The 15,000-nt window shown below is 38.0% G+C and overlaps 3 protein-coding genes across 3 annotated transcripts in view; all 3 read left to right on the top strand.

The window, feature by feature from the left end:
* LOC101850893 (cathepsin B-like cysteine proteinase) overlaps positions 1-2,812 on the top strand; it is a gene marked incomplete at its 5' end in the record, with an annotated part of 14,104 nt that extends 11,292 nt beyond the window's left edge. Inside the window, 1 exon segment of the mRNA XM_013083454.2 lies at positions 2,001-2,812. Within this exon segment, the coding sequence (XP_012938908.2) occupies positions 2,001-2,077 (77 nt within the window).
* A 1,648-nt stretch (positions 2,813-4,460) lies between these two features.
* On the top strand, positions 4,461-6,115 carry LOC101850653 (sulfotransferase 1C2-like). The gene is made up of 2 exons (XM_005100017.1): positions 4,461-4,979; positions 5,699-6,115. Exons 1-2 carry the CDS (start codon positions 4,461-4,463, stop codon positions 6,113-6,115), a joined length of 936 nt encoding a protein of 311 aa, XP_005100074.1.
* A 7,512-nt stretch (positions 6,116-13,627) lies between these two features.
* LOC101847116 (cathepsin B) overlaps positions 13,628-15,000 on the top strand; it is a 19,197-nt gene continuing 17,824 nt past the window's right edge. The window contains exon 1 of the mRNA XM_013083451.1: positions 13,628-14,152. Coding sequence (XP_012938905.1) covers positions 14,021-14,152 — 132 coding nt within the window. The 5' untranslated portion in view covers positions 13,628-14,020. The remainder of the gene's footprint in view (positions 14,153-15,000) is intronic.

Below are 15,000 nucleotides of genomic sequence, written 5' to 3'. Positions count from 1 at the left end.
CATATTAGAAAGATGTATATGAGAACAGATAATGTATGAAAATATACTCTTTAACATTTTAAACATCAAACATTTTAAAAGTACGTAGCTCAAAGATTACACTTCCAATCATTCATGGGATTTTGATATTTTGTCAAATACTGTGCAGCTGTTTGGGCAACTTTGAAAACAAAAACTACACACGCAAAGTTGGACTCCTTCCAAAATTTTTCGCAACATAAAAAAGTGCTTCTCTTTATCGATTCATCATGCTTCGACTGAATGAACAAGAGAGAAATCACATCATTGAAATACTTCAGTTAGGCACTCTGCTTTCTTTTGTCGTGAGAATGTTAAACGTGAACAGGCACATTGTGTGTGCCACATAGGATCGCAGGACAACGATAGGCTCCCAAAAAGACATACCTAATCGAGTAGGAGGCAGAAACACAAAAAGGAGGGAAGACGTATTCATCCTAACGCAAGTGTGGAGAAATCAATTTCAACCGACAAACAGAGACCCATGATGAGTCGAAAACACTTAGAAATGAAAGCCCGATCTTTGTCATGGCTGTTTTTCTTTGCTTGAAAGAGGGGAATCTTCATGCTGGGGGCCTAGTTTATCGTATAAAACTGCAGCCCCATCACATCCAGCACAGGTTTTACTGGGCACAGCGTCGCGTGTGATGGCCACGTCGTATTTGGAATACGTAAATGTTTTCAGAAGAATCCCAATTTCGACTGGAACAGCACGATGTACGGGCCAGAGCCTACAGACGACCCAACAAAAGTTTACACCCCAGCTTGCTTCAGACAAGAAAACAATGGAGGTTGTGTCATGGTGTGGGCTGAAATCAGTGATGGTGGCGAGACGACATAATTATTGTGCCTGTCCGTGGGAGCATAACAGCTCAAGGCAAAATCAACCAAGTTCTCGAGCTAAATGTTCTTTTAAAAATCAAGCCCAAGAACGAGTATTCAAGCATGGTAATGCACGCCTCATAAGGCTGCTGTGACAAATCAGTTTCTCGAAACTAACCAAATTCCCCTCGAGCTTTCATGACCAGCGCATTCTTTAAATTTCATGTAGACCAGGCCTTAATTCAAAAGTGGAATATTATCCCTCAATAGACAACTTAATTCATCCCGTCCATAAGTCGACGATGTGAAAATGTGAACAACGCCAGATGTCATAGCACTTTATTGAAAGCTTTCACTTTTCATTTAGACACCTGACAACTACAAGTTCAAAATTAAAGATTAAAAACATTCTTGGGTTTACATTCCACGAGCTTCCCTTTTAATAAAATATGCATTGTATTATCTGAAATTTTCAGAAAGACTTGATAAGTATTAACCAAGATATTGCCTTTAATATGAGGTGTGACATTAAAAAGTTAAAAATGTTAAAGAGTATATCGAAGAATATGACTCAAACTGATTTAGGAATAAGTAAATAATAAAAAATCATTATTAAATAAACCCCGACAACACATGGATGATGTAACATGACACGACATAGGTTGTACATCACTTTTAACATAATTTAGCGTTCATATATAATAGGATTTAGCTAGGTAGGTGCGAAGTTCTTAAAACTCTATTAGATATAATTAAAGATAAATACAAGTTCAAGAACACTCCATCAGGAATTCGAACTGGAATCACCCGCACAATACCCCAACATTATGACAAATAAACATGCTGATGGCGCTCCCTAACATAGAAGGAATACTCCACTGAAGCTGCAAGAATCTTGATAACTAGAGAAAAATCCTAGACAAGCTGATGGCTGAGAATGTATAATAATTTGCCTCAAGACTAAACTCGAAGTTTTCTCTTTCTTGCAATATTGACTTCAAACTTTAAGATTAGCTAAATCTTGCATTATTTTTAATGTTTTACTAGATCTATATCTTGCAACACTGACTCGCTCCTAGACTGAGTTTGCTTTACGTTTTGCTCCATTTTGCAATATTGCCCTGCTCATAGACTAAGCTTGAAGTTTTGCTCTATCACAGGATACTTCAAGATCGCCAAAGGCACCGACGAATGTGGTATCGAGGACAGCGTCGTAACCGGCCTGCCTAAACTGTGAATAACGCCCAAGTTCTTCAACCAACACTACTGCATTCTTCACTTTTATATTAATATAGCGACGGTATTTTACAGTAATATTAAAACTGTTTAATAAAGCTATGAAAAACATCGAGGTTCTACCAAAAATCTAGTTCTTATATTATCGTGATTGTGTTTTACAGTAAAAGTGGAATAGTTTAATATACAAATAAGCCAACTGTACTTTGATACTTGTATGTTTACTCTGTGTTTATATGAATAACGTCGAAATCTACCACCAACGTTATCGTATTCTTAATCCTTATCATAGCTACAGTGCTTTACAATGCTACTGAAACCGTTTAAGAAGCTGTGAATAAAAATGAGGCTCTACCACAAACCTAGTTTTTATGTTACAGCGATGGTGTTTTATAATATAAAACAACAACTGTACATTGATAGTTAGTTGTATGTCCAGTCTGTCTGTTTTTTGTGTTGTTTCTCAAGATATGCCGGTCTCCTCTGTTTTCCAACAACTGTTTGCGAACTTGTCAAACTGTGGGATCTCTACAAAAAGTCTGAATGTAATGCAGCGTGGTGAAATCCGGCGCTCTTCAAAATAATAAAATCAGAGAAATCGGCCCTTTTCCGACGGTTTTACAGTTTTATTTTCAAATTGTTGTTTTTTGGTTCAATACCTTTTACATCGATTAAAAAACACATATCGTTGACGATTTCAGTGAAAATAAAGTTGATAAAAGTCTCAAAATCTAAATTATTTGTTTCTGAAGTCTCTCAAGTTATGTAACACACCAGGCTTTGACGGCAATTTTCTTTTTCTTTTTACCTCTGGAATCAGGCGATCACCACCTTCTTCAGTTGCAAATATATCGACTTCTATTCAAGACAGATGGGAAATTTTTTTTTATCACGAGCAAGACAAATGAACATGCTTTATAATGGTATCAATAACTCCATATATCCAAACATTGACGAGTGCCTGATTCCGCCACTTCGTAACACAAATTAAGAGAGTTCTTGGAGGGTTTTGTTTTCTACATCTTACATCCTTACATGGAGTCAAGCGTCCCTGATTATAACACATACTCTGTCAGCCAGTTGCTCTCTTGTATTGGACGCAATTTTAGAAATGTCAATTCTCCATCTGTGCAATCTGTTGCATATGTGAGTTAGACTTTTTTTTTTGAAATTCAAAATCTACCACTTGTAAAAAAAGCCATCTCCTGACTCTTTCTGCTGCCTTTCTTCTGCTATTCATTGGCTCTTTACAGTTGTCTTTCAGCCACATCCCTGATCTTACGGACAGGTAAGATCTAACACCTAGTCTTCTCGGATAAAGGCAAACAAATCTTGGGGGGGGGGGGGGGTGTCATGTGCACGTTGCGCATGCTAAACATCCGTAGGCGGTCCTGAAATCGATAAGAGTAGGCTTCGGCCGCCACCCTAAAAAAATTCAAAATTAATTCCTATCAAAAGGAAAATGCTTAATGAGTCCTGCGGACTCATGTTATGACCTTATGCAGTTGCTAGCGCTGTACAGCACTTACACAAACAAAGAAAAGAGAAGAAGCTGAATGTAGAATAGGGTTTCATCTATGTGTGCTTGATATGGGGCTGGACGTTGATGTTCATGCTGAGTTGATATGCCTTTACTAATGTGGGATGTGTACGATCTCACACATGCAAAGTCGGTATTTAGCCAATTTGGAACCACATCCGTGACACTTTTAATGGAAATTCCCCAAAAGAGGCGTATTAACCCTATCCGTAAGCCCTGGGTCATTTTGTACCCCCCAATTTCTATTCTTCACATTTTCGAATACTTCTAGCCTAGACAGAGTTTGAAACTTTCAGTATTTCTAAAAAAAAATAATTTTGACAGGCTGCTATGCAAAGCGTACGGATAGGATTAACGAGTAAATTTCCTCTTCGAAAGTGGTGGCATAGAGTTCCTCACGTCGTACAAATACAATAGTAAAACATGAAGCATGGATAGGGTTAAGCACCCCAATACTGGCTCCACATTGAGACCGTGACTTGCCATGCTTATTAGGTTGCTCGTTCCCATTACTCATGCTGGTGATTAGAACATCTGTCATATTATGCAGAACAATTGCAGGACGGCAGCATTTTGGGCAACTACGTGTAGTCAAATGCATGTCAAAAGCTTCATCATCTCCTTCACGAACTGCGTGCGTTACATTGTAAGTATACTTTTATGAGTCAACGGTCGCAAGATTTGTGACGCTACTAGATTTCAACTGGAGTTACAATTAAGACTAAGGTAAAGTACAAGTGATCTATGAATGGGTCCCATTTTCTTTCAGTAAAAGTCGTGAGTTGATGCTGTTCACGTAACCAGTGGTGTATTGATAACTATTTCATGACCATTCAATTCCATCATGTCACAACAAAGGGATGTAACTCTTCAAAGTGCACGAGTTAAATTGTCAAATATCGCAGCGGAAGTGTATGATTGCGGCAATCGCATCGCCCGATACCAGCCAAGCGAAGACGTTGTGAAACTTCAGGAAGAAATACGCCAGCTGGAAATTCGTTTAGACGACATACTTTTTTCTGGATATCCTCGCTCTGGAAACCATTGGTTTTTCGAGGTCGTAAACATGGCGCTCCACCAAAATACGCGCTTTGAGCACGGCAACTTATTCCATCATCTTCTGGACGCAATGCAACTGAAAAATATACGTGATATTGTCCCAACTCTGCCTTCACCTCGCGTCCTGGCCTCACACCGCTGGTTTCAGTTCCTGCCCAAACAAGCCTTTGAGAAGAAACCTCGTCTTGTTTACGTGCTGCGGAACCCCAAGGATGTTTGGGTTTCCTTTTTCAAGCTGATGACTTCTTACAAGTCAGATGAATACAATTTTTTTGGCAGCTGGGAGGAGTATTTCGAATTGCAGGTACATCATTTTTCTCCTCCAACCCACCACTATCTCCCCACATCTCCCCATTCTTTTTCTCTCTCTTGATCTCCTTTTTTTCAGGCCGCACTCAACAACACAATCCGAAACATATATTGAGATCACACAAGTGTGAGCCAAGGGCTAAATGCACAGTATCCTCCTCGACATTGATAGAAAGGAATGGGGAAACCATGGTGGCAATGTACCATTAACAACTTTTCAGATGTCATAAGCCCAACATTTAGATACGTAATCTTTCATTGAAGTTTCTTAATTTATGGAATTAGGTGCGTGTGCTCAAGAACGTTTTAGCGATATTCAAATTCTAAATGTTTGAAAAAAGCACGAAAAGATACACAATTAAGGGATATTATTTGACAAAACATAGTGAGCGAGTTTTTGAATTAATAAGGTAGGGTGTAGAACAAGAGAGAACAACGCAACAAAGTACACTAAATGTGTTCCCGAAAGAAGAAACAGCATTTCAAATTAATAAACAGCGGACACTGTAACAGTCGAAAACTGCCCTTGCTCTACTGGCAAATGAAGGTATTTTTTGTTACTTTTGACTTCCAAAGAGCAGGGTGAATAATTATTGGAGAGAAAATCGTTTCTTTAAACCTCTGAACCTTTTTTTAAACCGGCAACCTTCCACAGATAAATGAAGACTGCCAAGAGTGTCAACCTTTAACTTAAATCATTACTACTTTCCACAGATGAACGGAGAGTTCCTTTGGGGCTCCTGGTTTGAGCATGTGTTAGCCTTTGAGGAATTCATATCTGAGCGCCCAGAATTTTCGGTATGCGTCATCCAATTCGAGGAACTCAAAGAACGTCCAGCAGAAGTGATACAAGAGTTATGCCGCTTTCTCAAAGTACCGGAGGACAAGGCAGAGGAAATAGCAGACGCCACACGGTTCGAGAACATGAAAAAGAATGTGATGAAAGGCGGTGTAGGGGATTTTACGAGGGAGCTTTTGAAAGACGAAGAACACGGGTTTATTCGCAAGGGCAATACTGGGGACTGGAAAGGTCATTTCACCGTAGAGCAGAATGAGAGGTTTGATGAGCTGTTTAAGGCCAAGATGGCAGGATCTAAACTTGGGCAGAAGGTTGAGAAATACATCAAATGAGATATCCAGCCCCATCTTTCAGTTTGTTAACTGTATTCAGATACTTTAAATGCTAAACAAGCAAAAAACAAAAAACAAAAACAGGAACAAAATAACTGTATTGGTAGTTGGTTTAAAAATAAATAAAGTGTCTTTTTCTTTTGTTTTCTGAATTGTGTTGACTAGTGTAGTCACTTTGCCCTCGCAGGCAGAAAATATGAATTCTAGTCCCGAGTACTAAGGTTTTTTTTGTTGTGAATATCTCCATCTGTCAGCTGGGATGGTGCATCGTTTTGAGGGTGGGTTGGTCTTTACAAGGCAGGATCGAAATATTTCACTTTTTAAATTGCCTAAATTGTGTCTGTAGCGGTGTACACCTTCTATAAATACACATTTTATTATTGCTCTTATTATTATAATTATAATAACAATAATAAGAATTATTATTATTAATATTCTTATTCTTATTCTTATTCTTATTACTATCATTACTATTATTACTATTATTACTATTATAATTATAATTATAATAATTATTATTATTATTATTATTATTATTATTATTATCATTTTTGTTATTATTATCATTATTATTAGTAATGTTTTTGTTTCTATTATTATTATAATTATTATCATTCTTATTTTTATTCTTGTTCTTACTATTGTTATTATTATTATTATTATTATTATTATTATTATTATTGTTTTCATAATAATTGTTATTATTATTATTATCAATGTTATCGTCATCATTATAATTAATATTATTATCACATTATAATTATTTTTATCAATAATATTATTACCATTGTTATTATTATTATTATTGTTACTATTATTATTATTATTATTATTATTATTATTATTATTATTATTATTATTATTATTATTAGTATTACCATTTGTATGATTATTATTTTGATGCAGTGGGTTAATTTTGTATATATATACTGGTGCAACTGCCTCTGCAAAAGTACTTTGTCGACCAACTGTTCAGATGTCTTAAGCCCAACGTGTTTTTATGGTTGAAACATGTGTCGAAACGAAGTCCCTATGCAGACACGGAATCTCTTCTGTAAACGATTTTGAATCAACACCAAAGACCGTAAGAAAATACCAAATAAAGTAACAATACCTAAAGCGGGTGCCTAACTTCAAGTCGCATGGCTTTGTTGAAAATAATACCAAGAGATAAGTAAACTAGGGTCATACACTGTGGGAGACCGATGCAAGTGCGCACTCATGAGAATGCGCAGTGGAGATGGAGTCAATGAAATAAGAACCTACAAAGTCAGTTTGTCGTTATAGTATTGAATTACCTATTGTTAGAGAATCTGTTCGGCGCATATTGAAGTACGATCTGAAGGTTAAACTGTACAAGATCCAGGTACATAAAAGGCTGAGCAAATGGAAAATATCATAGAGACAATGTAGCCAAACGCTTCAGAGCGTGTATCGTCCAAAACGTATACGTCACATGGAGCATGCTCTAACTCCCTTCAAATTAAAATTTTTATTTGCAAATTTATCACAATAAATCCAGATGGTGACCAAGTACGTCTGTGAAATTTTGTAGTTATATCTCTATTCTAACCGTTTTTATGAGTGTCTTCGTGGGTAAAGGTTTTTTTTTGATCACTTGGTATATATATATATATATAATATATATATCTATCTATCTATCTGTGTGTGTGTGTGTGTGTGTGTGTGTGTGTGTGTGTGTTTGTGTGTGTGTGTGTGCATATGTGTGTATGTGTGTGTAATAGTTAGGCCCCCTTCGACACAGTTATGGCTGATTAAAATTCGTGGTTCTGACCTTGCCTGTCAAGTTAAACTCGGGCTGAGAGGGATATATCCCAGCAGAAAGAAAGGAATAATCGATAACAAGATTCTTACTCCTCGAGAATAGATTTTGGGTTTCCTGCGTGGGACACTCTTGCTATTCTCTTTCAACTTTCGCAATGATGATGATGATGATGATGATGATGATGATGATGATGATGATGATGATGATGATGATGATGATTTGTTTTGTTTGTTTCCTTAATGAGCGTGGTGGACTCGAGCGAGAGCGAGCTTTTTTTTCCTATACTGTCATTATACTCAGAGGCACCTCCACTCGTCCAAATAAATCCATTCGAACAGCCATTGTTCCTAGACGTTCAAACATTTTGACATCCTCTTTTCATGGCTAAAACTTCGGCAAAGTGGGTTGAGCTCTTCATTCACAAAGTTTTGACACCATCTCATGATGATGGTGATAATGTTGATGATGATGATGCCTGGGTGTGTTTTGGCCCTGCCTTTCCGTTACTTTCATTACCTCCACGCACCTGTTTCCCCCTTCTCTCTCTCTCTCTCTCTCTTTCTCTCTCTCTCTCTCTCTCTCTCTCTCTCTCTCTCTCTCTCTCACTTCTTGCCTTAGTGTTCCCCCTTCTCTAGCCTTTCCAATTTGTGTTCACCGCACATTTTAGCGTTGTGACATGAATGTATGCACTTTGGTTTCTACAGCTAGTGTAGCCTGTGTATTCTGAATGTTCCTGATGAAGCCCGTTGAGGGCGAAACATTGAACTTGTCGTTAAATATTTTGGAAATACTACCAAATCTTAACCGTTTTTACTCTCTGCTGTATACAATGATGATGATGACGATGATGATGATGATGATGATGATGATGATGATGATGATGATGACGGTGATGATGAGATATGAATACTATTAACAAATATGTTGTACCGATTAGACACAATAACATTCGATTGTTTTTCAATGTCTATATAATTTGTTTTTGATATACAGAAACTGTGAAAAGTCAATGATATTAGGCTGTTTTCATTGAAAAGAGTAATAATAATAATAATAATAATAATAATAATAATAATAATAATAATAATAATAATAATAATGAAGATCGTTTCTATAGCGCCCACTCCCGTGTAAACACAGCTCTAGGCACCGAGTACCCAATCAGCCAGATGATATTTAACTACCAATGAAGTATTTTACAAAACCTGATGACCACAGATGTACACCTAGGTACTCTGCTGAGGATTTTGTGTTTGATGTGACGTATGGTGTGGTTAGACTATTTATATAACTGTGTTGGCGATGTTTCAGATGCACGTGAGAACTCAGACTTACAATAAGTACAGCATAGACAGAAGTTCCCTTCCAGTCTAACCCTGGTTTTACCCAGACCCTGGAGGGTGTAATAGTTTAAAACCAGCCCCTCTCCTTAATGGCAAACTTGTCGGTCAATAAGGTCACTGAAGACAGTCAACACATTGAAAATGAAGGAGACCAAAGTCTACCTGCAACAGTGTTGAACATACCTGACTAAGGAGTGATAAACATAAATGAAGCCCAAAACAATAGTAAAATTGACCTACTTATTCAAAGAAATAGAATCTCAGGATACCGCATCACTAGAGCCGCAAATAAGGGGAGCAGGTGAGGAAAATGAGGGTTGAGCTCATCGTCTCGAATACAAAGTGTATAAATTACTATAAATGATAATGGTAACGACCCATAGCAAAAGCTTTTCGAAAAGGTCACCTCATTATTCAAGGAAGAACTATCCCCCCCCCCAAAAAAAAATACTTACACGAGGGTCTACACCTGGCTTCTTCATCTAAAACAACACGAACCGCTCCAGTGTGTACTGTTTCAGGATGGAAAGACAACGGAGCCTTGTGTGAAATGTACATTTTTAAGGACATATTTATCTCGTAATACAACATTGGGTTCAGCAACCCCCGAAGTGACACCTGTTTAAAATGTGACAAGCTGGAGCAGCAAATAAAAGGCTCTGATGGCGAAGACTCAAAGTTAAGGCTAGAGGCAGGAAGAAGTTACACCACGCCAAAGCGAAAAGTACTTAGACGTACTTAGAAAAGCAAACTAAAGCAGCTACATCAGACCCAAAGCTTGATGCCTACACATTTGAGTTCCAGTAAAATTTACCTTGCATGAATCCCTCAACCGACGATCTTTTATATAAGCGTTTGCTATAGACTTATAATTTCCGGGTTGATGACTTGAAAAATGATGATGCCATAATGAACATGAGTGAGGCTGAAGCTGGTAGAGGGTTAGCTGAAGTCTGCTCATGCCTTCTTAAAGTTCTAGAACAGAGAGCACAGAATACAAGTCACCTAATTTTGTGTAGTGACAGATGTCCTGGACTGAATAAGAATAAAGGAATGATAGCTTCCCTCTGATCAGTCGTGGAAAAGAACCTGTTTAAAGGATCGATCACATTTTCTTATGCAGAGGTCCCATTTTCTTGCCCAAAGAGAGGGACTTTGGGCTAATAGAAAAAGGGGGGAAAAGTGGAGCAAGCCACGCTTCCCACTGATTACGTTAAAATATTCCAAGAAATTAGAAAATGACACACATCCATTATGAATTCCATTCAGGGACAGGACGTTTTGGACTTTATAAAGTGTGCCAAAGAGAGCCTTCCTAAGTCTGCATTCAAAGGCATCTATGGTAGCAAAACTGTATTTCAGCTATGTCCACATGTTCTCTTTTGGACAAAACGAAGAGCCAGACAGTACACAATCTACGTTAACACCTAAACAGCACCCAACAGAAGTTTGGTGCCGGTATACCTTCAACGAGGTTCCCACAGCAGAGATGAAATACAACAAACCTCTGTTGATAAAGGAGGCAAAGCTGAAGATTTTTCGGAACTCTGCAGCAAGTGGATCATTCCCTTTAATGTCAGACCCTTATATAAAAGTCTCCAGTCTGTTGTCAACGAAGACAATGTTGATGACTATGTGGAATAGATTGCTTGCTGACTTGGGCTTAACCCTAGTGTTGAATGTCCTTGAGTGTTTTCCCCCTTTTCAGTTTAGTAAAATATTAGGTCTAAAAGAAGGCGAGTCCAACTGCATTGACTTGAATGCAAGAAAATAAACATTTGAGTTTTTTGCCCTTTATCCTAGAGACAGCAAAAAATATTGTAACCTTTATGCTGATAAAAGTTTCTTTTCCCAGGGTGTCGTAGCTATCTAAATCATGTTGGCTTCTTTTTCAGCATTCTCGAAACACTGTAAATGCGACTGAGCCTTGGTATAGAACTAGGCAATTCTATTATAATACAATTTTATCATCAGAACACGATACACAAAACTACTACATCTTACATCCAAGCCATCACTGGTCGCCTCATTTCACAGCACTATTTTTGAACCTAGGTCATTAAATGTGACTCAAGGAGCTTAGCCAAATTAGGCAGAATGACAGTTTCTTGATACCAAACTTGTCGTTACCCGCTCTTCTATTTTTATTGCAAACAGTATAGTATACGCCCCGCACATATTAACAACATGTCTGACAAAGAAAGACAGGAAAGAGTTTGTCGGTTTTGACAGTGTTTTAGCGATTGTAATCCCAGCTCGCATTGTTTGCTTCTCGGGTAGCCAGTCGTCATCTGAGGTACAGTGTTTATCTTTCATTCAATATGTTCAGGGATCGAAACCTGACAGTGACGCTATGTTTTCTTTTCTAAATTTTTTCTTTCACCTCCTTTTCAGCTCTTTAATCATGCTCTGTCATCTGCCGTTGTCACCTCCCCTTTCTCTCCCCCCCCCTTTTCTCCCCTCCTCTGGGTTCCTGACTCTTTCTACGACTTTTCCTGGCTCCTTCTTGCTGCTGTCTTTTAAGCCACACCCTTAGGGAAGGTAAGATCGAAAACCTAGCCTTCTCGGATAACGAGGTCCCTTGTGCAAGTTACGTTCGTTAAAGATACCTGGGTGGTCGTAATTATATCGATAAGAGCAAACTTCGGCCGCCATCCAAACAAAATTCAAAATTAATTCCGACTTAACTGAAAATGCTTAATGTCTCGCGTGCTCTCATATTATGACCTTAAGCAGTTGCAAGCGACGTAAAACAGTTACAAATATGCACCCATCTAACCCCCCCCCTAAAAAAAAACAACTAAAGAAAACCCCCAAACCCAAGCAACTTCTATAACGACAGAAATAAGGTTAAGTGCAATCACTCTATGACTGACTGAATGAGATACTTTATACCAGTTAAAAAGGTTATCAAAACGCACTAGATTGAACTGATTAGAAAAAAAAAATACAGAGTGTGGTGAGGTGAGTGTGACTAGCACATGATCTCCTTCCACTGATATATAACACGTAGCAAAGATAATACTTAACCTACATTACAGAAAAAAGGCAGCTGACTGTCAGTGTGAAATACATTTGAATCCTTAAAAAATTCCGTGGGCCCCAGTTAGACTGATCATTTTGTTATCCCAAGTTCAGCTGATCACACGTAAGTTCACGTTTCCTTTTTGTAGAAAGAAACGTTTCTAAAAATATTATTCATTGAGAATAAAGAGTTGCTGCTTTCTTTCAAAATACGCTTATAGAAATTAATGGTCTTTTCGTCGTTCTGTCGGTTGTTTGTTTCACTTTGGTGTTAGAATGTTGCTGTTCAGAGTTGAAAAAAGTGTCTTATTGTGTTGAAACGTCATTTTTCTTCTCTAGTAGTGATATACGTGTCATTTTAAATGCGACTAGCCTGACCACAGCCGTACTTCATACTAAACTAAACTAAACTAGTAGCGGTGTCTTGTTCTCTCTATCTTCATGTCTCCTTTGTCTTAGCCAATCCATGTATCAGCCCTGCACACTCCCCCCCTCTCTCTCTCTCTCTCTCTCTCTCTCTCTCTCCCCCTCTCTCTCTCTCTCTCTCATTGTCTTCTTCACACAACCAATGCCACAAATATGAACATAATAAAACACATATTATTTTAATGCCCGTGGTGTCTGAGTTGTCGCTGGACGCAATTTCGCTTCCGGTCCTCCAGTACTGCGTGTTGCTTTTTGTGTGCATTAATATATTGAAATACTGGTGGTGAATTTGCTGATAACTCTTTAGGAAGAGGCAATCCTGTAATTCTCTGGTCGTCTAGGCATGGTTTTTCAGGCTTTTTACATGCTCCGACGACCACAGAAGTGCCTCGGGATCGGTTGCGACCGACGATAGCGATAACTTGTAAGCACACAAGTTAGGCTGCTTTGACTATGAAAGGTAATTTTTACGAAGATTATTGGCCACATTCCTTTCACTGTTTTGAAAATATGATAGCATAGACGTAGGGTAACAAACACACTGACAATGTCATCACTTAGAAGCGGCCCCCATGTGATTTTTCAGCCTACTTTAATTAAATGCTAGAGATAAAGATGACGAACTATTTCCAAATTTTTGGTCACTCTATGAGAGGAGTTGGGAATGAGGGTTGTGTCCTGCCCCCCAGGAGAGCCTGACGGGGATCTAGAGTAAGCACCAAACAAACTTAACACTAAGACTAATACGCACGTCATCTTCTACATCAGAACATCATCATCGCCCCCCCAAAAAAATCATCCTCATGTTCACCATCACAATTACCATTACCGTCACCATCGCCAACATCATCATCATCATTACCATCATCATTACCGATTCAACAATTCCCCTTTCATATAACAATTTGCACCATTACTTTCTTTTTACGTAACCAGCAAAGCCGGGCCCCAAAATCAGGGCAGGGAAAAAAAGCCCACATATTAACAACCTTACAAACAAAGTTCTAACCGCTTTACATAATTCATAGATAATACTATGCATCATGTGTGCCCCTAACCTCATATTCCAAGTTAATTCTTCGAAGGTAACGTGTCTTCCCTCGAGCTAAAAACAGTATTCAAAACTCTTTTCTTAAAAAAACAAAACAACAACAACCGAACTCTCCCCATATCACACGAAAATAAATTAATTTAAATGCTAATGCTAGTTTCTCTCCTATTTTCAAACAATTCACTAGTTACATCCCTTGTCCCACAAACAATTTACCAGGTACTTCCCTTCATTCAAAACAATTCATCAGTTATTTCCCCTTTCGTCCACAGACAATGCATCAACTGTTCCCCTTGTGCCTGCTGGTAGCGGCGGCTGTTGCCTCCCCTGCCACCTACCAAATGTTGGAAACCAGTCATGACAAAATAATCCGCTACATTAACAATGTTGCCAACACTACCTGGAAGGTGAAGTACTCAGATACTCTAAGGTCTTATAAATTGTTCTTTGCCGTTCTGATTGAGAGATGATGACTATATAAATTATAGTGGGGTCAAAAATTCATATCGCAACTTATTCTCAAATACTTCCTCAACTATCGAACATAAAGTCTCCAGATTCGGCCCAATGACTTGTATCAATTTGTCTTAACAGATCACAATTTTGAATTCTACAAAATTATTTTATGAATAACGATACTACTAAAAATCCCAGTGGGTGGTTTCTGCCCATCTTAAACTTAAAAGGTTTACAGCTAGAACGTCTTAATAAAAAAAAAAGTCCGTCATTTTTTGTTCTGATCACGGTGTTATGCTTATTGAACGCATGTTTTTTTAAAAGAACTTTTAGTGCAAAAAAGTGCTCACTGTAGAAATAATTTTTTGTAAAATGTTTTGCCACGAAAAGTGTGATCTGTGAGCTGTGGCGGAGGCCATATGCGTATACAAAAAGTGTGTTAGAAGCGGGAAGTGCTGTAAACAATTAATTCCATTCTCTGCGTGACGGAGAATTATATTTTATATAAATCTATGAAGATTTTTTTAGCAAGCTTAGTTATTGTGAAAAATATGTTTAAGTTAAGACAATTTGATAAAAACTGCTATGCAAAATATTGGTGACAGGATAAGTTGCGCCTCGAATTTTAACCGCACTATAAAGCTGTATATTATATGATACAACTTTTCCTGAGTGCTGTAGACAAAGAGGAAGCTCATGTAAATTGCCGGATAAATACTACTTCCCTCCCTTCACATCCTAACGGTGAACCGTGGTCAATACTTTTAGATTCAAAGAATAGTTTCTATTTTGCACGGAT

This window comes from Aplysia californica, unplaced genomic scaffold (assembly GCF_000002075.1).
Source record: "Aplysia californica isolate F4 #8 unplaced genomic scaffold, AplCal3.0 scaffold00232, whole genome shotgun sequence".
Lineage (NCBI taxonomy): Eukaryota > Metazoa > Mollusca > Gastropoda > Aplysiida > Aplysiidae > Aplysia > Aplysia californica.
This window is presented reverse-complemented; position numbering and strand designations above follow the sequence as displayed.